The 23,901-nt window shown below is 51.2% G+C and overlaps 1 protein-coding gene across 2 annotated transcripts; it reads right to left on the reverse strand.

The window, feature by feature from the left end:
- Positions 1–566: 566 nt before the first annotated feature.
- On the reverse strand, positions 567–23,281 carry Bid (BH3 interacting domain death agonist). Of its 2 annotated transcripts, none has more exons than XM_052174759.1 (6): positions 23,181–23,281; positions 8,869–8,932; positions 7,448–7,661; positions 4,510–4,649; positions 3,081–3,293; positions 567–1,762 (listed from the first exon to the last, which is right to left on the reverse strand). In XM_052174759.1, exons 2-6 carry the CDS (start codon positions 8,878–8,880, stop codon positions 1,751–1,753), a joined length of 591 nt encoding a protein of 196 aa, XP_052030719.1. In that variant the 5' UTR covers positions 8,881–8,932; positions 23,181–23,281; the 3' UTR covers positions 567–1,750. The 2 variants fall into 2 exon arrangements, with proteins under 2 accessions (XP_052030719.1, XP_052030718.1); XM_052174758.1 differs by lacking the exon at positions 23,181–23,281 and adding an exon at positions 22,980–23,107.
- Positions 23,282–23,901: the final 620 nt, after the last annotated feature.

Consider the following 23,901-nt stretch of genomic DNA (forward strand, 5'->3'; position numbering starts at 1 on the left):
TGGACACGTGAGAGCCTATCTTTAAAAAAATTAAGCTAGCATAAGCATTTAACATAGGCATCCATCTGCAGTGCGCTCCGTCAGCGCTGACTGCTACTGTCTGATCTGCTCAGTTTATTACTGTGAATTGTTCTGGCCCCTTTCCCATCCTGTTGTCTACTTTGTGCCCAATCTATTCTATATCGGCGAGTGACAAAATTCAAGTCTACAAACTGTGCTTTCAGTTAGAAGCAACATCGTGGGGGGGGAACCCTGGAGGTGACAATAAAGTGAGATTTTATGGTAACTGGTGACTCATCTTTTTGTCCACTATTTACTTAGAGGGATTACATCAGGTAATGTTTTATATTCTAAAAGTACATGCTTGCTTAGTTTGCCTTTCAGTGTTGAAAGTATGATCCTGGAATATAAAACCACAACTCAGCTCCCAGTCAGCAGAGCTGGCAAAGTCACTGGAATAAAGCCAGCCCTCGGAGCTGTGACCCCAAGCCGCTGTGTGTTTATGTTGGCATGATCTGACCTTTTGATGTAGTAGATCAGTTGGAGATAGAGCTATCCCAAACATCTTTTAGAGAAGAACCTTTAATTTTATTTTGAAGAAACAAATTTCTATCACTTACAGCAGTTCACATATTTTTAGAACAGAGTGAAAAGTATTCTCTGAATTAACAATAATTTCTCATTCATACCTACACAAAGATCATGTTACTAAAGAAAGATCCACTAATTTACAGGATTCACCCAAGCCATCACAGCCACCATGGCTGGGATGAGTTCAAAACTAGAATGCAGGCTGTGGTGGCTCGTGCCTATGACCCCAATTCATCGAAGTTCAGCAGAAGATGTACCCATGTGAGGACACGGTGAGGCCGTGTCTCTCAAGTACAGACGCCAGGGGGCATCTGGCTTTGGTCCACAGACTCTGCATCGCTGCCTGGGGAACCAGGATGGCAGCTCTGCTCTGCAGCCAAGAACGTGTGTCCGGCTTGACTGGAGGGCACCTTGTGACCTGAGTGGCCTGCTGCGGTTTGGATGGCCGGCTGTTTCAGGGTTCTCTTGTGCATTCTGCTGTGACACTGGTGTGTGAGTTGTTCTTTGCATTCCCTAGCAAGAGCTTGATTGTAACAACTGACAGCACACAGACAAGTTGTATGCACGATTCAGTTTGTTCCCACTGGGATAGAAATCTTGAGAAGACAGTTGACCCTGGAATAGCTAAACTCCTGGGAGGGCTGGGCTGGGCTGGGAGATCAGCCATTTGGCTTTTACAAAGGCAGGTGGTGGCCTTGTGAGCACTGGGGTATCTGTCCACTAGGCTGGGTGGACGTCACTCTCACGGGCCGATACCCCTCTCCTAGCGCTCTTGTCCTTAAACAGGAGTCCACCTGTGTGGTGAAGACCCAGTCCCAGAGCTGGCCTCTCATGAGCAGTCACCTCACATTCGTACAAAGGTGCTTTTCTGTCTTACAGCCTGCTTTTAAGTTTAATTTTCAAGTGGGTACCTGTACAGCCGCACAAAGGTACGAGGTGTGGATGCAGGAGCTGGTGTAAACTCTGCAGATGCACTCAAGCTGAACGCAGAAATGTTAAGTGACTCCAGCTTGGGATCCAGCACCTGGAGAGGGGGCCAGCTGTTCGCTGGGACCCGTCTTCACTCCAGTGTCTGTTTACACGGTCACCATTCCTTTGGAGGCAGCTTCAGTATTCTCGCCATATCGGGGTCCAGCCAGCCTGGCTTCTGCAGGCACCCTCAGTCCATCTCCTAAGAAGGGAGCAGCAGGGTCAGTCTCATTGTAGGATAGATACAGTGCTTTAGAACACAGGCACCAGGCTCTGCCTTAGTCAACAGTGACTGCCGAGCATGCGCAGACCTGTCCCCTGCACCACTCACCCCGGTGTGGGGGTGCACACCTGTAGTCCCAGCACTTAGGATGCAGAGGCAGGAGAATTGCTTGCATTCCATTGACATCTGGGAGTGTGGACTCTGCCTTCCCCCAGAATAAGCAAACAACCCCCTCCCCCAAGAGGGGGATCCTGGATAATGTTTCTGACATACTCTAAAATCCCAAACATTCTAAAATACTAGTGCAGATTAGAGAGCTCCATCCAGACTCCACTTGGGTTTGTGTAACCGAGCACAAGTCTCTGACCGCAGGGCCATTTTGGAGAAGTCTCAGAGGTCTGGCCTTGGGCTTATTAGCGCCGTGTAACCACTTCCTGTGCAGGCACAATAAAAACTCAGGGCTGCCCCAGCTGTGGACATCTTCCCAGGTCACTGGAGAGCCTGGCAGTGGTTGTCCCTTAACTCATTTATCATTCCTGTTAGTTTCTCTCTGCCTAAAGAGTTTAAGTTATGGGCCAGTGGGTAGAGGCTTACACTGCCAAGCCCGATGGGCTGAGTTCAGTCCCTGGGACCCACACAGTGGCAGGAGGGAAGCACACCTCTTGTCCTCTGATCTCCTATGTGATGTGGCAGACATGCTCCCACATAAACACACACACACAAATAATTATAATACCTGGGGCTGTGTAGATGGCTCGGTCAGACCTACGCAGGCCTGCAGAGCGGAGTTCAGGTTCCCAGGACCCATATGGTTGCTCACAACCACTTGTAACTAGTCCCAAATGCTCCAGCGCCCTCCTGGCCTATCCAGGCATCAGGCACACATGGTACACAGGCGTACATTCAGGTAGCGCATCAATACACATTAAACAGTTGCTACCCCAGCGGGGAAGGGAAGGGAGGAGGTGGAGGCCCAGGGTTTGTTGGCCAGCTAGTTGAGCCTAAAGGGCGAGTCAGCTTCACTGAGACCCTACCTCCCAAAGATAGGTAGAGTGGAATAAAGACACCTCTGGCTTCCACATGCACACCGCACACACTTATGCAGAGTAGGCCAAGGGAGCTGAGCCCTGGGCCATCTTCCTAAACACTCCATGTCTCCCCAGCTCGCTCGGTTCCCACCAGTACTGTGAAACAGCCTTGCCTCCAAGGGGGGAGGGGACAGAGGGACTTCAGCGGAGGCGCTGCTGGGTTAGGATAGGATAGGCAAGCAGGCGGGGCTGGTGTCACTGGTCCTTACATTTCTAACCAAGTTCCTCACATAGGAGAACAGGTTCTGGTTAATAAAGTTCACAGTCGTGCGGAAGACATCACGAAGCAAAGATGGTGTGTGACTGGCCACTTTTCTGGCCAATAGCATGGTCATTATCAGCTTGGCCTTCTCATTCTCCATGTCTTGGGGGAAGGCTGTCTTCACCTCATCGAGGGCTTTGGCCAGGCAGTTCTTTCTGTCCTGCACATTAAAGAAGACAGTCCCTTTAGAGAGATCGAACCGGGCCAAAGGAGGAAGCGGGCTTTCAGAGGGGAGTGCCGGATAAGGAGCTGAGAGCCTGGGTGGAGGGAATGATAGAGGATTCGCTCTCCACAGACCACAGTTAGACAGCAGCCTGTGCACACGACTGAAGACCACATGGGAGCCCGAGTTGTCCCCTGCACTTGGATTCAAACAGAGTTGACTGCACGGGAGTACATCTTAGGCGCGTCTTACTAGTGGGCTTAGCTTTAGGGGGCTACATGTTCTCTTCAGACGGGAAAGGAAGACACTGGATCCGAAGTTGCTGCTCTGCCAGAGGACCCAGTTCAGTTCCCAGCACCTATAGGCAACAGCTCGCAATGGCCTGTGACTCCAGCTCTAGGGGACCTGATGCCTGTGCACGCACCTGCAAGCACTCACACGTGAGGTGCACGCAGACACAACTCCACATCTTAAAAATGGGGAGGGAGTGCAGGCCTTTAATCCTTAGCACTTGGGAGGCTGAGGCAGGCCGATTTCTGAATTCACGGCCAGCCTGGTCTACAGAGTGAGTTCCAGGACAGCCAGGACTACACAGAGAAACCCTGTCTCAAAACAAAACAAAACAAAACAAAAACCCCAAAAAACTAAAGGAAAACGTAGAGGGGTGGGGGGAAGTGAGCTTCAAGTTCTGTGGCTCACATTTTAAAAATCTACCCCATAGGAGGAGCCCGAGGCTGCTCACAGATGCTTATGTTCTCTGACAGGCGCTGGAGAGCAGCAGGAGGAGAGTGTGACAGCACAAAACCAGGCTGTGTGCAGGCGCAATGAATCTAGATGTGAGAGCAGCCATGAGTTCAGCTGGCAGAGTCCTAGGCACAGAATCTCCCTCCTCCGGCCCCTCCATAGGCGGGCACTTCACAGCCCCCAGACTGGTGCTGAGGGAAAGCTTTGGGTCTGTCGCAGCATACCCAGCAGGAGGTGGAGCTGTGTCTGTCTCTGTGTGCTGACTATAACCACACAGCCAGGCTGATGGTCACCCTGGGGAACCGATATGACATCGAGTTCTCCACAACAGAAGACTGCCTGCGTCTTTCTCTCCAGGTCCTCCTGGAGGCCCGCCTCCCTCAGCTCCCTACTCTGACTGAAGGGATCTTTGGGAGACCATGCTGCCGGGCAGTCAGGGACAGGGCTCACAGTCCGGAGTCATACTTACTTCCTCCGACAGGCTGGCGTTCATGAACTGCGCGGTTAGCTGGCTCACCAGCGCGGGCTGGATGCTGCGGTCCATCTCATCGCCGACTTGGGCGAGGTGTCTGGCAATGTTCTGGATGATTTCTTCCTGACTCTCAGAATCTGAATGTTGAGGCAGTAAATACAAACAGACTCAGCAACAATGGTTCTGTCACCAACTCCAGGCCATTTCCTACCTCTACACGTGCCCTCGTGGGGACCATGCACGGCCCCCGTCCCTGGGTTCAGGGAAGGCCCGAGTAGCAGAATCTGGTTGAAGAAGCAGGCCTTTCCCAGATTAGATGCTTGCTGCTGCCGGGGACTGGCCCTGAGCTGCGGCATCCGGAATCCCCGAGTGAGGGGAGCCAGCAGCCAAGGGCCGTGCAGCCCATGCAGCCGGTGACGGCTGAGTCTCTGCTCTGCCACATGGGGTCCTGCCCTGTCATTTCTGCCCCCCACCCCCACCCCCGTCTGCTCCCCTTTCTTTCTCTTTTGGGCTGCTTGGGAGTAAGCTTCTGAGAAACTGCAATTCTGTTTAGATTAGTGCATTTTATGCGTATGAGGGTTTCGTCTGCGTGTACATCTGTGTACCGCCTGCATGCCCGTTATCCATGGAGGTCAAAGGAGGGTGCGGGATCCCTGGAACTAGAGTCACAAGGGTTGTGAGCCACCCTCATGCACATGAGGGAATTGACCTGGGTCCTCTGCAAGGACACTTAATCATGACCATCTCTTCAGCCCCCCAAAAAAACTAGTTTTAAAATCGTTTGCTTTACTATCAGATACCCCAACACTTAAGAACTATGGCTGGTGTGTAGATGGTGCCCAGTAAGCAGCCGCATGAATGAATGAATGAATGAATGAATATCAATAAATATCACTGTAGTTTTTGTTTGTGACGTCCCTGTGGCTTCCTAATTATCCTGACAGTGACATGCTTGCTCCCCCACTCAGTCAGTTGTCAAACAGGACCTCACAATGCAGGCCTACCGGCTCTCTCACCCCCACTGTACCTCAGAACCCGAAGAGGCTACAGTGAGCTGGGTCCTGAAGGGACTCACTTTAAGGAAGTGGCTAGAGGCCCAAGGTATTCAGCGCTGGCAGCGAGGGCGGGAGGGCCGCTCCGTCCTGCGTCCTGCCCGTGTCACTGCTGCTTTAATGCAGAGTAGCTTGGCCTCACACTAGTGGACACTCAGCGGTGCTCCAGGCCCCCCCTCAGTCGATGCCTGTCCCAGGGCCACCACACGGCTCTCCTCAAGACCTTCCAGTGCTCACTCACTTCTGCTGGGTGACAAGTAAGTACATGGCTTCCGGTTCCCTGTCATTTAAATCCACTACTTGCCGAGTGTTCTAGGCAGACTCGGCCGCCCACTCACTTGCTGAAGCCACTACTTTGCCCTTCTTCCAAGTCCAATCGATCTGCAGCCGATCGTCTACAAGGCCTTGTCAGCCCCAGAGTCACCTTTGCTGACACCCTGACTTATGCCAGGCTTTGAAGTCTGGCATGGAGTGATACAGAAAGAAGTGGGTACAGCACGGGGTGACAGACACCTGCGCAGCCAGTCCCTTCCCGCGCTGCCCTGTCCTTCCTGAGCCTTTCCTGGACTGCCTGGCGCGACCTGGCTTGTGGAGAACACCGGTCACACCCCAGCCTACTCAAGATACCACTTCAGGGTATTTAAAAAATGAACCACACTTGGCAGAAGCAGGCAGAGTTCTGGGAGTTCATAATTAACCTGGTCTATGCAATAAGTTTCACAGGTTAACACAGTGAGGCCCTGTCTCAAAGAATTAATTAGCCAGAGGAAAAAAATAATTAAAAAAAAAAAAGAAAGCCGGGCAGTGGTGGCGCACGCCTTTAATTCCAGCACTTGGGAGGCAGAGGCAGATGGATTTCTGAGTTCGAGGCCAGCCTGGTCTACAGAGAAAGCCTGTCTCAAAAAAACCAAAAACAACAAAAAGCCAAACTAGTTGCTGGTCTCCCTCACAACCACTAGAGGGCAGTGAAGCCTCGGTGCCCAAGATCGGAGGCACCAGAGCTAGAAACAGGCACCAAGTCTGGCTTTGAAAGCTGCTTATCTGCTGGCTTGCTAGTGACAAACCCAAGTCCTTAGAAGGCCTTAGCAAGGCACTGTCTGTCTCAGACTTCCGTCTCTAGCCCCTGGCCTGCCAAGGTTGGAAGGCCTCAGTCTAGGCAGGAGGTCGTGGAGGCTTTTAGGGCAGTGATTCCAACCATGATCCAAACCATCTGAGGGCCATGGAGATGGCTCAGAGGCACTTGCTGCCAAGTCTGATAACCCGAGTTTGATCCCCAGGACACACATGGTGGAAGGAAAGAGCCAACTCTGACTCCATACATATGCTAGGGCATGCGCACACCGCCATTCTCAGACAGACAGACAGACAGACAGACAGACATGCATTAAAAAAAAAATCATCCAGTAGTCTCCAGCTCTAGAACATGCCGGAGGAGCAGCGCCCCAGGCACACACATTCTGAAGAACTTCTCAATGATGCCAACTTGCATGCTGCCCACAAGCCCTCTGAGCACTCGGTGCACCCCAGCCTTCAGGAAGTTCTCTTCAGCTGCAAACACAGCCTGGGAACAGAGGGAAGTCAGAACAGAGGCTGAAAGAGAGCCAGGGCTCAGGTCCGGGACAGGTGAGGTCTAGATGAGGCAGAGCGACACAGGCTTATTAGCAGGAGGTGACTGCCCTGATGAAGAAGCTTGGTTGAGCCTTGCTCCTGACACATGGGCAGTTTGGTCCGAGGTCAGCCATTTCTCTCTGCTATGCCTTAGTTTCCTTGTATGGAAATGAGGGTCAGAATGCTTCAGCACTCGGTCATCTCTTCAGGTAAGAGCAAGTCACATGTTTCCTATAGGAGGCAAGGCGACTGTAACGGACACGGCCAGCACCTACCTGGCTGTATCCTTCCGTGGTAGAAGGGACGGCTAGCCCGGCTGCCGTCTGTCTGCAGCTCGTCTTCCAGCTCTGCCTCTGGGTAAAGCTGCACGGGCAGTTCCTGCGCCAGCAGCTCCAGCTCTGGGTGGAGATGACAGTCAGAACTTTGGAGGAATCCGAACACCAGCAGGTCTGTGACGCGCTCGGCCTCCAGGCCTGAGCCGTTGCTGACCTAAGATGGAAAGGGAGTCAGGAAGGATCATGGGAGTCTGGGTCAGGGCACAGCTGCACTTGAGTCTCACTGGCCTGTGAGAACCAGTAACTCCGAGAACCCAAAAGTCCTCGGAACAGGCCTGTGGGCAGAGAAACAGCCTGTGGCACGTTTTCCAACAGAAGACACCAAGGCGCCATCTAGCCACCGTCTACAGAACCCACTGCGGAAGCTGCTTTGAGGGAAGGTCTCAGGGACGCTTTCAGTTCCATCCATGTTTTCATTCATGGCTGAGCATGACAGCATGCATGGGCCACGCTCCTAGCAGCACGCAGTTCCTCTTTCCGTCATGAGCAGGCACAGGATGCCCAATAAACTCTGGGGAGCACTGACCCAGGTGGGACTCTGCCTTTGCCCTTCAGAGGGACATGTGCATCATCAGAGTTAGTGGGGAGGGTCTCCAGCCTCTCTGCCAATTCTATAGTGTGTCCAAAAGCAGCCCTGGAGAGGAGCACTGAGGGGGAGCACTAAGGGGGAGCACTTGGCAACACCTGTACCACAAGGCCCTGCAATACAACAAAACTTAGAAATGAAACCCACTTCACTTAATGTCCCTCAACTGTGCACTTAATAGTTGTAATAAACACCAACTTTATATTAGTTTACCATAGTGTCAGAAACACCTACAACAAGATACAAGTTCTGATGTGGGGCAGGGATGTCAAATGCCAAGATGTAAGGGAAAATGTCAGCATTCCACTGTGGTCTCACCAGATGTCACCTAACTTCTGTGCCTCGGCGTCCCTGCTCCACAGAAAGGGAAGGGGACAGCAGCAGGTCTGCCTGTCCTTGTCCCTGGGAGGAGGGGCACAGGAGGGACCCACTCTCTAGGGATTCTGCAGGGCAGCAGGAGACATCGGGAGGCTAGAAAGCACTATTGGCTGCGCTCAGCTCAGCCCCTGATTAGGGCAAGAGGGAACTTCCAGATCTTTTCTGTCCAGCCTCTGTGCTGTGCTTGCTATGTCTACCAGGCTGACAGTCACCCATGCATTCCGTCCTTCTGGAAGGATGTCCCCATTCCATACCAAGTCCCTATCAGCTGCCAATGGAGATGAATTCTGTTGGCTATCTGAGGTGCATCTTGGCCGACCTGTCAAATGAGGAGTCAGGCTGCATCATGAACAGGGATACCCAGGAAGAACAAAATAAAAAGATAGCAGAATCTAACCTCAGAGTCCATGACACGGGCTGTGTAGCTCCCACCACCGCCGGCTCAGCGTCCAGGGAACCACCTGGAAGAGGACATACACATGGTGTGGGCGGCTGTTCCCCGAAGCTGTGCCTCTGTGGGGTCCCGTCAGGACACAGGACACTGTCGCACCTGCAGCTGAGGCACACCCAGCCGCCCACTGGCTTTGGCTCATTTGTTTGCTCTCTGCACAGAACCAGAGCGGCGCCCCAGTGAGTCAGGTCTGCAGTCGTCCTCCTTGAAGCCTCGGATGGCGCCGGGCTGGGCACCCCAGGCCAGCTCTCCAGAGCTGACTTTGCTTCACACGTTCAGTAAAGCTGATCAGGCCAACCAGCGCTACCCATCAGAATTGCTGCTGCTAACCCTCATACTGATTAGTGGGTTTCCCGGCTAGTCACACACACACTTGCAAGACCGCAGGGCATCCACGCTACAGGACCACAGCCCTCCCAAACCACCAACCACTTCCTCTTCCCACACGACGAGGCAGAGCAGACAGTATGTATTCCAACTTAATGGGAAGGAGATAGAATCTGGAGGATCATTCTGATCCAGCAAGACAGTGTGGATGGTAAAATGAGCCTGCCACTCAAGCCTTCCGATCTACCGTAACTGACTGGACGGAAGTCATTTAAGAACTTCGTTGAAGATGTCTGGACGAGCAGCTCTGTCCCGTGCAGCAGTGCTTATAACTAGGAGCGCTGATGTGCTTTGAACTGTGCACTTTAATCCCTTCCTTAACAGCTTAAGATGTGAATCTTTGTGAAGACCCACACCCTGGAGGTAGAGCCCACTGAATGTGAGGGCCAAATCCAGGATCATGAGGGCACCGCCCACCCTGCCCACCAGGAACTCATCTTTGCAGGCAAGCAGCTGAAAGATGGCTGTACTCTTTTCAATCCAAGAAGACTCAAGCCTGCACCTGGTCTCCATTTTTTTGGCCTAAACTTCCGGTAGGCACTGATGGTATTACTCTACACTAAAACCACTTGTGCATTTAAATTTAGAAATTATAAGTTTCAGTACAGCCAGGCTTGGTGGTATACAACTTTAATCCCAGCACCTGGAGGCAGAAGCAGGTGGATCCTTGAGTTTTCAGCTAGCCTGATCTACAAACCAAGTTCCAGGACAGCCAGGACTATGCAGAGAAACCCTATCTCAAAACCTGCTACTCTCAACCCCTACAAAGTTTCAGTAATTGCTGAACCTCTGTTTAAAATGTTAATAAAGGTTTTGTTGCATGGTTAAAAAAAAGTTTATCCATTGACCATATATACTGTTACTGAGAATGCAAATTAGTATGGCTACCATGGAAAATAGCGTAGAGGTCCCTCAAAAAGCTCACACCAGCAGCAAGCAGGAGAGCTGGTACTCACCGGCCAGCAAGGCAGCTGGCCTGAGTCCATCCCTGGAACAAGGTGAAAGGTCAAAGGGGAGCCGACTGTGACCTCCATACGCACGGGCCTACCTCCATCACAGACACACAATGGCGAATAAAAATTCTAATTAAAAAAAACCACCTTGCTTGGCATGTCTCATTACATCCAGAATCATTAGACACAGGTGTGAAAGCACACTCTGCAAGCACTTCACTGAGGTCACAGCTGTCAATCAGTCACAGCTGTCAATCTCGGCCATAGCAGAGGCCACTTCTTCCAGAAGCCATCAGGCGGAATCTTGGGAAGAGAGAGCAGTTTCTGGGCAGAGAGATGTGCCCAGAGTAGGATGAATAGACAACGTCAGACGACTCAGACTCCACCTCACTCTCTTAGGGATCCGGAAGTTTCTCTTGTACCACAGAAGCCAACTGCCCTGAAGTAGCTGAAAACGCTAAAGTTCACAAAAGCCCGCCTCCCACAGGGCCAAAGTGCAGACTCAGGCCACAGCAGAAGGGAGGAAGGTACAAAATGAAGTGCTGTTACACAGAGCAGGGAGTCCCTGTGTCCCTGCCCTGCTGAAGTTTATCTATACAAGTAATAGAGAAAAGAAATGTGATAAATACTACGGAGATAGTCACACCCTCCTCTGAGCACCCAGTCATCCACTCAAATGTCCAAGGTGCCGGGGGCTACGAAGCAGTACAGAGAAAGACCAGATCCAGAGAAGAAAAAGGCCCCCAGACCCAGGGTTGATGAATGCCAAGAAGCAACCAGGAGAAACGGTTTTCCGAGCATATGCGAAATATTTAACTCGTTCCTTAATAGGAAAAACAAGGTACCATTGAAACTGCTCAAGTGCTTGCGGTGTAGCCTGCTGAGAGCGCCTGCCTCACACGCACAAAGCCCTGGGCTACCCTGTGGGTTGGCGCACACCTGGAACCGCAGCACTCAAAGAGAGGATCAGAAGTTCAAGGCCACTCTCTTCTACACTGTGAGCTGGAAGCCAGGCTGGACTACACGATGCCTTGTCTCCATAAAGATACATCAACAAATAAATAAATAAAACTCAAGTGTCAAAGAACCAGATGCACAGATGATGAGAAACAGAAGAACTTAGAGACACCCGCAGGGCTGCCCGTGGCTGTGGGGTGGGAGCCGCATCCCGCTGGACAAGGCCTGTGGTCGAAGGCCTGCATTAATGTCTGCGTTCTGCAGCGAGCAGTAACCTAAGGGGCAAAACGGTAATAATCCCCAACTGTGGGTGTGGAGCTCAGGCTCCAGCCGTGCCTAGTGGGCCTGTGTCCCTGGGCTAGACCCTCAACACCTGAAAAAAAAGTATTTTTAAGTGACTGGTTGGAGACTGGCGGGATGGTTTGGTGGTTAGGAAGGCTTCTTGAGGGACTGGAGAGATGGCTCAGTGGTTAAGAGCACCGACTGCTCTTCCAGAGGTCCCGAGTTCAAGTCCCAGCAACCACACAGTGCCTCACAACCATCTGTAATGGGGTTTGATGTCCTCTTCTGGGGTGTCTGAAGAGAGCAATGGTGGTGTATTCTCATATGTATAAAAAAATTAGATAAATAAGTCAAAAAAAAAAAAAAACAAAAAAACAAAAACAGGAAGGCCTCTTGATCTTCCAGAGGCCCACGTCAGGAGGTTCACAACATGTGTAACTCCAGCTCCAGAGGGATCTGATGTCCTATTCTGGCCTCCGTGTGTAATGCACACGCACATACACTAAAGGGGGGGGGGGTTGGAGAGATGGACAGATGGCTCAGTGGTTAGGTGCTCTGGCTATCCTACCAGAGGACTTGGATTCAGTTCCCAGTATCCATCCCTCCACCTCTCCCTAATTCTCCCTTTTTACAATACAATGAGCACATCTGAGATCTTCCAGGGTTGCCCACCCACGGCTTTAGGTGTAAGGATCCCGGAAGGGCTGGGACAGAGCTCGATGGCAGAGCGCCTGCCTCCATGAGCAGGGCCTGGGCATTCCATCCCCAGCATGCAAAATGTAAGTAAGCAAGTGAAGTTATACTTTTTCTAGATCTAGGGTCCAATTTTGGAAACAGCAAACATCAAGTGTTGTCGGAAGCATTACTCAGTTAACACGGGGTCACATGTGCACGAGAATAGACTTGGTTACCCATTAATGACACAAACCCCGACTGTTTCATAAGCAGTGAGCTTTGTCCACGCCACTATCCCCCGAAGTGTCTAAAAAGCCAAGAGCACAGTAAAGTCAACATGCAGTAGTAAAGCTACTCCGCTACCCAGAGTCCCCGGGGTGGGGAGTTTCTGTTAGAGACGCGTTTTAGAAACACTGGGTGATAGCACACACGCTTAGCATGAGCTAGCCCTTCAGTTCAGAACGCTGCACACCCCCAAATCTAAAATACCTCGTGCACTGACATAATTCCAATATTTCATTCAGACTCCAAGTGTGGAAGCACAATTTAAAAAAAAAATCCTAAGAATGTTAAATTTGTATAAATGTCTTGTCCAGATAGTGCTGCTTCAGGGGGAGGCTCCAGAGCCTGAGCCCTGTGACTAAAGCACCCTTTCACATTTACACAAGACGCAAAGGCCCTTCTCAACTACAGTCACAGAGACCCCAGGACCAGCTTCTGCTCAGGTCAAGAACAAACATGGTGACACAGACTATAACCCCAGCTCCTCAAAAGACTGAGGCAGGAGGATCACAAATTCAAGGCTGGCCTAACTTTCTAAGACCTTGTCTCAAAATAAATACAAAACAAGCCTGCCTAGAATCCTCAAGGTGTGGGAGTAGGTGGAGTCACTGTGGGGGGGAGGGGGGAAGAGGAGGTGTTTTAGTCTTGGGGAGAAAAGTACACATTTCTGTATACACAACAACTCTACACAACAACTCTCAGGCATGCCCCCCACACACCCCCTGCCCCCCACACACACACTGAGGGAAGTCACCGTAGGAACCTGAAGGCACGGGCTGATGCCAAGACCATGGAGGAGTGTGGCTTGTGGCTTACTGATTTGTTCCAAGGTTGGCTCAGCCGCCTTTCTTATAGAATTCAGGGCCGCCAGCCCAGGAGTGGCACATCCACAATAAACTAGACCTTCCTACATCAATCACCAATCAAGAAAGTGCCCGGCAGGCTTACCTACAAGCAAATGAGGCATTTTCTCACCTGAGGTTACACGCACAGACACACAGACACAGACACACACACACACACATACACACAGACACACACACAGGTAGGTGGCAGGACAGAGAGACCCCAAACTCACAGGTCCAGATAACAGATGCTGCTGTTCTTCCCCCAGACACAAAACAGTTCAATTGAGCTCACGAGACTAAGGAAAGGACTCAGGGAAAGCAGTCCAGCAAACAGATGTGCTCTCCTGTCCCCCATCCCCCACCAGAGAGCAGCTTCGTCACCTACTCATAAAGATGAACAAACATTAAGACCACAAAACTAAATCCTTGATGTGACAGAGAGGCCTCTTTGTCTATCACGTACCAATCATAGACCAAGACAAATCCCACGGAGGGCGGGGTGCCAGGCAGGCTGCCAGCAAGCTCTACTCTTGAGCCTCCCTCCCAGGCCCCCGGATAGGCAGGTGCCACGGTCCCCAGCTTTCTCAGCCATTTTCAAGCCTGGCTGCACAGTGGAATCTTCTGGAAGCCCTTGAACACACTGATCTGATGTGACCTTTCATTCAGCACCCAAGGAATCTAGTGTTAGGAAACCACTAACAAAGCTACCAGAACTAATTCATAAGGAAAACGGGCTAGCAGAGAGTAAGCCCTCACTCGGATGTTTTTCTATACACCACTCATAGCCCAAAATAAAATGACTATTATGGCACCAAGAAACAGAAAATTGTACAGGCCTGCAGCACCACAGTAGAACACATGTCTACCAAGAGCCTGGCATCAATCCTGGGACTGTGAACAAAATTAATGCACAAAGCATTTAAAAACTCTTAGGAACATACGTAATTCGAGCATTAGGCCTGGACATTAAATGAAAACTGTGGACGCTGTTGAGATAAAAAATGGAAGGCCTGTAGGGTCTGAAGAGACAACATGCTGTCAGACTAGAGCGCTCCTCGCGGGATCTGCAGACTCCATACAATTCCTCTAAAAAAGACTCTGGCTGGCTTTTTCTGCAGAAAGTGACAAACACATCCTAAACTCATTTGTGAATAGAGGACATTTTCCAAAATAGCCAAACTTGAAAAGGAATAAAGTGGACAGACTTGCACTTCCTGATTTCAAACCTTACCACAGCACTAGTCATGACAGAATGAGCTTGGTCCAAGAAACAGAGAGCGGTGAACACCGTTCATCAGACACTGCCTCCAGGCCACCACTAGGGAGAGAACGGAGTTTTAACCAAGGACACCGGGATAACCAACTATCTCCTAGCAAGGCATGAATTCCTACCTCTGCCAGATGCCACACAAAAGACTAAAAATGGATGCTAGGAAGGCTGGAGAGGGGACTCAGAAGAGCACCGGCTGCTCTTCCAAAGGACCTGGGTTCAATTCCCAGCTCATATGGTGGCCTCTGTCTGTAACACCAGTTCTGGGGCATCTGTCTCCTTCCTTCCTGCCCCCACAGGCACGAGGCATCCGTGTGGTACACACATATACAAAAAGGGAAAACACTCAGAAACATACACATAATTTGAAAATACCAGCTGACGGAGGTCTTTCCTTTCAGACATACACTGGCCAAGGCCACATTGTCCAGGGTACCACGGGCGGCATCAGCAAGCACAGGACACACTCAGTCAGGGAATCGCCAGACAGAGCCAGGACGCTCTGACTAAGTTGTTAGGAGTTACCTAAGAGGAACCGAGCCCAGCTGTCAGTGAGCAGACACGGCCCAACGATGCCACAAACAAGGCTGCGCTGCTCCAGTCATGAGGTGGCACCGCCGGGCTCCTCTGGAATCCTAGCACACGCTTTCCCTCAGCAGTCTGTCCGGGTGAAAGCCAAGGTCAGCAGAATAGCTGAAGAGATGCAGGGTGTTCGAGGCCACAGGGAGGGGCCTGAAGCTACACAGAAAGGTTCATTAAAGGATTCCAAGTGATTTTATTTTTACTTTATGTATGTGGTGTTTTGCCTGCATGTATCTCTGTGCACTACACATGTGCCTGGTGCTCACAGAGGCCGGAAGAGGGTGTCAGATGATCTGGAACTAGAGTTACAGAGTGCGGTGAGCTCCCATGTGGATGCCAGGAATCACACAGTCCCCAGGAAGTGCAGCCAACTCTTAACCACTGAGTCACCATCTCGCCAGCCTGAATAATAGATTTTTTTTTGTTTGAGATAGGGTCTCACTATGTAGCTCTGACTGTCCTCAAACTTACTATGTAGACTAGGCTGGCCTCCAGTAGAGAGTCATCTGCCTCTGCCTTCTGAATGCTGGGATCAGAGGTAGTGAGTACACTACCATGCCTGGCTTTGAACAACAAATTCTTTTTTTTTTTTTAGGTTTATCTATTTATTTTTTATGTATATGAATATACTGTAGCTCTCTTCAGACACACCAGAAGAGGGCATCGGATCCCTTTACAGATGGCTGAGAGCCACTGTGTGCTTGCTGGGAATTGAACTCAGGACCTCTGGAAGAGCAATCAGTGCTCTTAACCACAGAGCCATCTCTCCAGCTCCTGAATAACAAATTCTTAAAAGAAAAAAAAAGATAGGTCTAAGTGTAAGAAGGGGTAACCTGTAACACTTTAAAGAAACCACAGGGGGCCTGGAGAGTAGACGGCCCAGCGGTTGAGTACCGGCTTCACTTCCAGAGGACCTGGGTTTGATTCCCAGGATCCACATGGCGGCTGAGCACTGTAACTCCAGGCTCAGGAGACCCAATGTCCTTTTCTGGGCCTCTGGGGGCACCAGACAGAGACATGGTACACAGACATGCAGTCAAAACACCAATACACATAATTTATAAAATAAAATTAAAAAATGTAAAAAGAGAACATGAGAAGTCTCAATTACTTTGTAGTAGGTAATATCTTAGACATAGCTCAGAGGCACAAATAACAAAAGGGAAAAATTATATAACTTAGTCTTCAAATTTGAAAACTTTTATGATTCAAAAGACACTACTGAAAAGAGGAAACCCAGCCAGGCACGGTGCTTCTTACTATAACCTCAACATCCAGGAAGCTAAAACAGGAGGACAGACTGATCTGCACGGGGAGTTCAAATCCAGGCTGGGGAGAAAACGTTTAGTTTACGAAGTATTTGACAAGGAACAGGTAGTAAGAACATCTATGTGGCTGCCAAGATTATAAGGCGGCTAAAGGCATGGGGCACCAAACCCATCTATACAAACTGAAGCCTTAGGACTCACTTTGGGGAAAGAAGGAGCTGACTTCAGCAGTCTGATCTCCATGGTATGTCCCATACTGAAATAAACAGCTACGCTTAATAAAAATGAATATGGGCCGGAAAAACGGCCCAGTTGTTAAAAGTACTAGCTGCTCTTCCAGAGGACCTGAATTCATTTCCCAGAATTCACATGGCAGCTCATAACTGTCTGTCACTCTAGTTCCAGGGGATTCAACACTGTCTTTTGGCCTCCGTGGGCACGGGTGTGCGTGTGCAAGCAGATACCCAGATATACAGACACATCTCAGTCAGTAGAGCGCCCAGCACAGCCTTCAGGTTGGCCTAGAACTTGATAGCAGGCAAGAATGGTCTTCCCTTCTGATCCTCCTGCCTCCACTGTCTGAGTGCTGGGGCTACAGATACTGACCTCTGTGCCTGGCTTCTGCCAGCTGTATCTTCTGCCCTTTATTTGAGCTTTTGAGACAAGTTCTTACTACAAAGTCCAGGCTTTGAAACTTGTTCTCCTTCTCCTGCCTTGGTCTCCCAAGTGTTGGCATCAGAGACCTGAGCCGTCACACCAGCAATGCTACGGTTGTTTTTGTTTTGTTTTTTTGAGACAGGGTTTCTCTGTATAGTTCTGGCTGTCCTGGAACTTACTCTGTAGACCAGGCTGGCCTCAAACTCAGAAATCTGCCTGCCTCTGCCTCCCAGAGTGCTGGGATCAAAGGCGTGCACTACCACCACCTGGCTACAACGCTACTGTTTTAAGAACAAGAGCATAGCTCAGTGGTACAGCAATCGCTTAGTGGGCAAGAGTTTTTGTATTTAACCACTGGCACAGGGAAATAAAAGTAGTCTAGCAGAAGGGTATGGTATGGGAAAGGGCCTGGGCACCACATCACTTGAGCTGTCCACCACTGTGTCTCACTAGGCCCTCAGAAGTTGGCTTGAATGTTTGAGGGAACTACAGCCCCCTGCTTTCCCTCCCTACCCAGGACCTAGGCTTCTGCAAGATCTAAGCACTTGGTAGGACAAGATGGCTAGCAGAAAGGGAGTCAGATGTCCTAAGGGCGAGCCAACAGAGGCGCAGACAGATGTCTCAGAGGCCACTCTGCGATCTTCGCATGCCTTTGCTCTTCCCGCCCCACCCCCAATGCTTTACTCTTTTTTTTTTTTCTTTCTTTAGCTTAGTCACAGAGGGACTGGGGGTACCTAGCCCAGCAGAGAATGCAATGAAGGCCGACTGGCCTGTTTGCACCATGCTCTGAGGGCAGAGCTGGCAGTGGGCCTGCATTGGGTAACAGCAATTTCCTGTTCCACACCCTAGAAAAAGGCCACCTTTCCTCATGTGCTAAAGGGGCAATAATAGCCTGCATCAGAGAGACAGGACAGCAGTCATCTTGCCTAATGAGATGTGCTCCTGGAGGCACACACGCAACGGTCAGTCCAGTAAGGGCTTTGTGGTGTGGCCTCCCTGGTTTCTAGATTCAAAGAAAAACAAGACCATATCCTGGCCAGAAACTTGCCTAGCCTTGTCTAGAGAGGTCTATGGTATAAGATAGCAACACGACAGACTGAGGAGGCATGGTGGGCTCCCATGGGTCCTGAGGCCTCTTCCAGACGGTCAGTCCCAATAGGTCGCAGGATTTCCCTTGTCCAATTACATTAGTGCAGAGGAGGCCTGTGATTGGACAGGGAAAAGGGAGGTGAAGCTAAAGGTGGCAGAGACAGCATCTCAGGGAAAGAAGGCAAAATGGAGGTGGACACCAGCCATAGGAAGTTATGATATTATAAGGTTAGAATAATTGGGATAAAGCTTTTATCATTATCAGTTGGCTCTGAAATTATTGTATTGACATCTTATAAACTGTGATTTTATTGATATATAAATCTGATTGGTTAACTATAAGCTTTAAGAGTTTTGATTTTATGGGGATACTGGGTAGTGTGATATCTAACCTTGAGGTTGGCGGATCAATTTGGTTGCTGGCATGTGGAACAGAGCCGGTGGGACCCTGCCAGGGCATGGTGTTGTGACCCTGCTGGTGTCAGCACTAGAGTGAGAATGTGCTGGCTCACTTTTAATATTTCCTGCAACACCAACACACCTCTCCAGGACTGGTAAAGAAAAGCCTGTTGGAAAGTCCCCACAGAAATCCAGGCAAAGGTTTTCTATGTCCTTACCTAGAACCGGTGGCTCTGGTGAGTTCCAGGGTCCCTTTGTCCCCATCAGGCACACGTGCCCCTTAGAAGGCTAGCTGCCCGTTCTGAGGACACACAAGGTGGGCTGAGGTAATGCACTGTACTTAAGAGTACTGATACCTTTTCTACCTGCAGTCTTTTTCATCTTATGGTAGGCTTATTGGGAACAGCGTCACTATAGGAGAAATATGTATTATGCACCAGTTATGAAAACTAAACCAAATATAGATGCTCTAGAGACACAGGGCTGCAGCCAAGGGCCCTTGACCGGATAAGCTGGAATCTCAAGGACCCAGGATTCAGAGCTGATCTTTTATGGCCTCTGAAGAAAGGTTTGATGCCTGTAATTCCAGCACTTAGGGAGAATCATGTGTTTGAGGCCAGCCTCAGCTATATAGTGAGTTGAAAACCAGACTGGGATATGTGAGACCCTGACTCATAAAACAAACAAAACAAAACAATCAAACACAAGGAAGGCCTGCCACTGAAGGAGGTAACACGGGCACACAGACCTGCCGGCTGTGGCCATCATGGTGGGGGTGCACTCACTATAGGCCAGGCGATCCTGCCAGACTCGAAACCATGCAGGAAGCTTTGCAAAAAAAAATCTGCACTGTGTCCCATGACACGCAGATGGGCAACCTCTCTCTACATCTGGCTGCATTCTTCCACACAGCCCAGTCCTGGGCCAGGGCTTAGCCATCCACACCCTTCCAGGCATAATGCCAGAAAGCACACTGCTCTCCTTAGGCTGCTGGTTCAGGGGCCAGTGGGGAAACACCTGGCTCCTAAGTGCTCACTACCTGGCTGCTTGCATTACTCAGGAAGAAGGGTAATTTAAAGCAAACCAGGGCTAGGATCCGGCTCGGTCCGCAAACTGCAGGCCTATATGAGCATAAAGGTCTGAGTTGGGATCACCAGGGCCATGCAGAAGCCAAGTGTAGTGATCTGAACCTGTGTCTGGGTGCTAGGGAGGCAGAGACCGGAGCATGCCCAGAGCCCACTGGCCAGCCAGTGAGTGAAGAGTCCTGTCTTACACACACACACACACACACACACACACACACACACAGAAACATAGAGAATGACTGAGGAAGACACTTCACACACACACACACACACACACATACACACACACACACACAGAGAGAACGCACAAAATCCTTTCCTCTGTTTTCTGTTTGCTTGATTTCACTTGGGCTTGTTTGATTGTTTCTTGAAGGCTAACATGTCTGTGAGGGCAAGTGCCCATAAAGCCAACTAAGAATTCAATTTTCAAGATGGCAGCACCTTGAGAAATGGTTGCCTTTCAGCTCCTTTAGCTAGGGTAGAAACTGCTACCCTTTTGTGGGAAACATCCCTGTTTGAAGCAGTACAAGTCGAGGATAAAGATCAAGACAGTAAGAAGCGCCGAGCGGGAGAAGCTGTGGACATGTGCCAGGATGTTTCCCGGGGAAACCCCGCCATAAAGGACCCCAGCACTGAAGCTCCAGCTTCCCTACACATCCCTCTAGCTGCTAGAGGGAAGAGTCCACAGGAAGGGGTGTGCATGTCTGACTCAGAGGCAGAGCACACATGCACCACACTCTGGGCCTGGGGTTTTCCCTAGTAGTGAAAAGCAGACAACACCGTGGGGATCCTCATGTTCCTTACCCCGGCGGTCTATCAGTCTCCATGGATGCGCCTCCCTTGGGAAGCAGGGCATGGCCTGAGAATGAGGTGTCACAGGTAAACTGGGGCTTCTCCTCCTGATTTTGAGACCCTGGGTAAGTAAATCTGCCCCTCTCTGCCCAGAGGGCAGAAGAAGGGAATACTAATCTAGTCTCTAATTACTGTACTACGGAATGAGGTAGCTAATATAAACGGTATACACTACAGTCGCAGTACTCAGGAGGCTGAGGCAGGAAGTACTCTTTTGTTTGAGACAGGGTTTCTCTGTATAGCCCTGGCTGGGACTCAGAGATCCATTGGCCTCAGCCTCCTGAGTTCTCAGATTAAAGGCGTCCCACCACAGCCCGGCAAGGAGGTACTGTTGAGTAGGAGTTGGAGTCTGGGCAACATATTGCCTTAAAAAAAAAAATCTGGGAAGGAAAACAAAGCTCCCTGTGGGCTATCAGGCACTGAAGGTGGCTCCCTGTAGTACTTGCTCACCGCTGCCCTCTACCCAGAAGCTTCGATGTAGCTGTCTCCTTCAGACTATGAGGAAGGATACATGCGGTCTCGGAGGGTGGCCCGCCCGCCAGGCAGCGTGCCCAGAGAGAAACAGAAACACTAGCTGCCCTCCACAGCCACAGCACAACAAATGGTGGCCAGAGATACCACCCCAGAACAAATGTCCAGTGACCACAGAGCCACAGCGGGGATGGGGGGGGGGGGCTCCTTCCGGTCTGGAAGGTTCCAGCTCACATCCCTGGAGCCATCAGCTTCCCTGTCTCCCTGATGAGGATGACTGGTCTTGAACACAGTCTAAAGGTGGGTCCCCAACCCTCGACATCCCACTAGAGAGCAGAAAGGGGCAGCTGGAATAGCACACAGCACACAGCCCTTCAGAAGGTCTAAAAGGCTGTGTCATCAGGCCTTCCTTCCGGAGCACAGCTGCGCAGGCACCCAAGCGTGCTGGGTCCCAGGGTAGGCTATTCTGGCAAATAAGAGGAACCAGATGACCTCAAGCTGTGAGCACCCCTCTCCTCCCCCAGCCTCCCCAATAACTGCCCTAATAGTTCTCTTTGCAGGAACACCCTCAACTCTTCAGAGCCCCAGTAGCCTGGCCACCTTGGGGCTACCAAAATCTCTTTAGAGCATGTCACAGCCAGTCAGCTTCTCTTCACCTGCCGTCACCACAGCCTGTACCCAACCCCACCATACCACAGTAGCCAGGAGATAACACCTTGCTCCTGAGGAACCTGTAGCCAGTGGGGGAAATGCCTGCTAACACAGCTGTGAGAAGCCACCCCACAGCCATTCCATCTCTAGGCAAGAAAGCCCGTCATCCCTGTCTACATCCAAACCCTTCCTAGAGCTCAGCCCACTCAAAAAAGCCTCTGAGCCTTGCCCCAGCACCGGCTCAGGCTCCCCACAGGGAACATCAGAGCTGACTGCCAGGGTAGTGCTGCCCAAGGCTCAGGGGATGGAGCAGGACTGCAGTCTCCTGACTGGGTAGAGATGGAATGTGGAAAGTCCACATCCTTCTTGTGGGTTTTCCCCAGCTCCCTTCCATAGCTAGGTTATCCTAGACCCCGCCTCAAGGTAGCCTTCCACAGTCATGGCACCAGGGCACCAGCCTGCGAAAGTAGGGGAGCCCTGGCCTGGGCCCTCAGGCTTCTCTTCATTCCTCACCTAAGGCTTTTATTACAAAATGAAGGCCCAGGCTCAATACTCACCAACACCCGGCCCAGCCTCTCGCCACCCACAAAGTCCCACCATGACCCGTCCCTGGCCCACATTTATTTCTTAAATGTATTAATGAATGTATGAATGAATGAGTGAATGAATGTGTGTATCCTTGTGGGCCCAGCCTGTGGTTGAAGGCTGTGGGTTTCTTCTAGAATCCTATAAGGTTATTCAGCCAACCATTCAACAAACTTTTTAAAAACATCAGCAACCAGTCTGTGCACATTTTCAAACCATTCTGGGTACTGGAGATGCAGCGGGGGCAGCCACTTCCTCACAGTTTAGGCGTGACTGGGAGTTGTGCCCACGTCAGTGGTGCCCACGGGTGTAGGAAAGGTGCCCTTCGCTGCAGTCTTCCAAGGTCTGTGTTCCTTGGGTTGGGGTTCCAGGACTTTTGCGGGGCCCATTTGTGGGCTGTGGCCGTCCCTTGTTCATTTTTGTGGGTGGCCACAGCGGAGCGCAGCGGGACCTCGGGCCCGCCTTCCCAGCTCCGCGCGCACCTGCCGAGTGGCGCGCGACCGTGGGGTCCCCGGGTCCACCAGGAGGCCTACCCCGACGTGGACCAGGACCGAGCGCTGGGGGGGAGGGGGCGCGAACGGCGCGCGCCCCAGGCCTTCTCGTGCCCGCAGCCCCGCGGTGACACCCTGCGGCCGGCGCCCCCACCCCGCCTCCATCAAGGCGCAAGAGCTCCGCCACTGCGAAGCACCAAGCTGAGCTCCGTGCCGACCCCCCTCCTCTCAGAGGGGAACAGTGGGGGCGCCCAGTAGGGCGGGCAGACTCACCACGCAGACGCCGCTGCGCCGGTACCGGGCGCGTACAGGCTGGGGCAAGGGTTTGCCGGGGACAGACAGACACTAGGACCCGCGCTCTACTCCACCTTCCTTTCCTCGTGCTCGCCGGGTAGCCCCGCCCCTCTTGTAGCCCCGCCCTCCGGATGCTCCGCCCTCCGCTGGCCGCACTCTACGGAAACCCAAGGGTCCTACCCGCTCGAGACCGTGGGACAGGAAGGAAGGTACACCCGGAACCTGCGCTCCCCGGAGTCCCCAAAGTCTGGGCGGCCTGCCCACGTGAAGATGGGGCGTCATATCTGATCCCGGCCTCTCCGCATTGTCTTGGTGTACCACATAGCAGGGTTGGCACACTCAGACTAGTGGCCCTGTCAGAATCGCCGTATCTGAGATGCTGGGAGGTTCCTATTGTTTCTCCTGGGCAGCTGCTTGCAGAATTCTTAAACTGTTGCGGGGAGGCAGGGATGGGGGTGGCGGGGTTCTCAGTCACGGAAAGAACCAGCAAGGAGACAATGTGGGAAGAACCAGGCAGCTAGCGGATAATCTCAAACTGCTTGCTAGTTCCCGTGTCCAGAGAAGTCCCAATGTTAATGCTTAAGTGCCAGCCACTACCCTAAGGACAAGACACGTGACGGTGACAATAGTGAAAGAGAAACAAGAAAGTGAAATTCTTGAAGTATGAGGAAGTAAATAGAGCCGAGAGAGAATTGCTATTACTGAGCAGAGAAACTAGATCTGAAAAGTCAAAAAAAAAATCACATGGTTGTATTGTGTGTGAGTGTTTAAGCCTTGTCAGTGTTTCCCTTGATCACTCTCCTCCACCTTATTTTTTTTTTTTTAAATGGGGTGGGGTGAGGGGAATGGTTCTGTCCTGGAACACTGTCCAGGTTCCCAGCTCCGTGATTTCCCTAGGCTG

The sequence above is a fragment of the Apodemus sylvaticus genome, chromosome 2 (assembly GCF_947179515.1).
Source record: "Apodemus sylvaticus chromosome 2, mApoSyl1.1, whole genome shotgun sequence".
NCBI lineage: Eukaryota > Metazoa > Chordata > Mammalia > Rodentia > Muridae > Apodemus > Apodemus sylvaticus.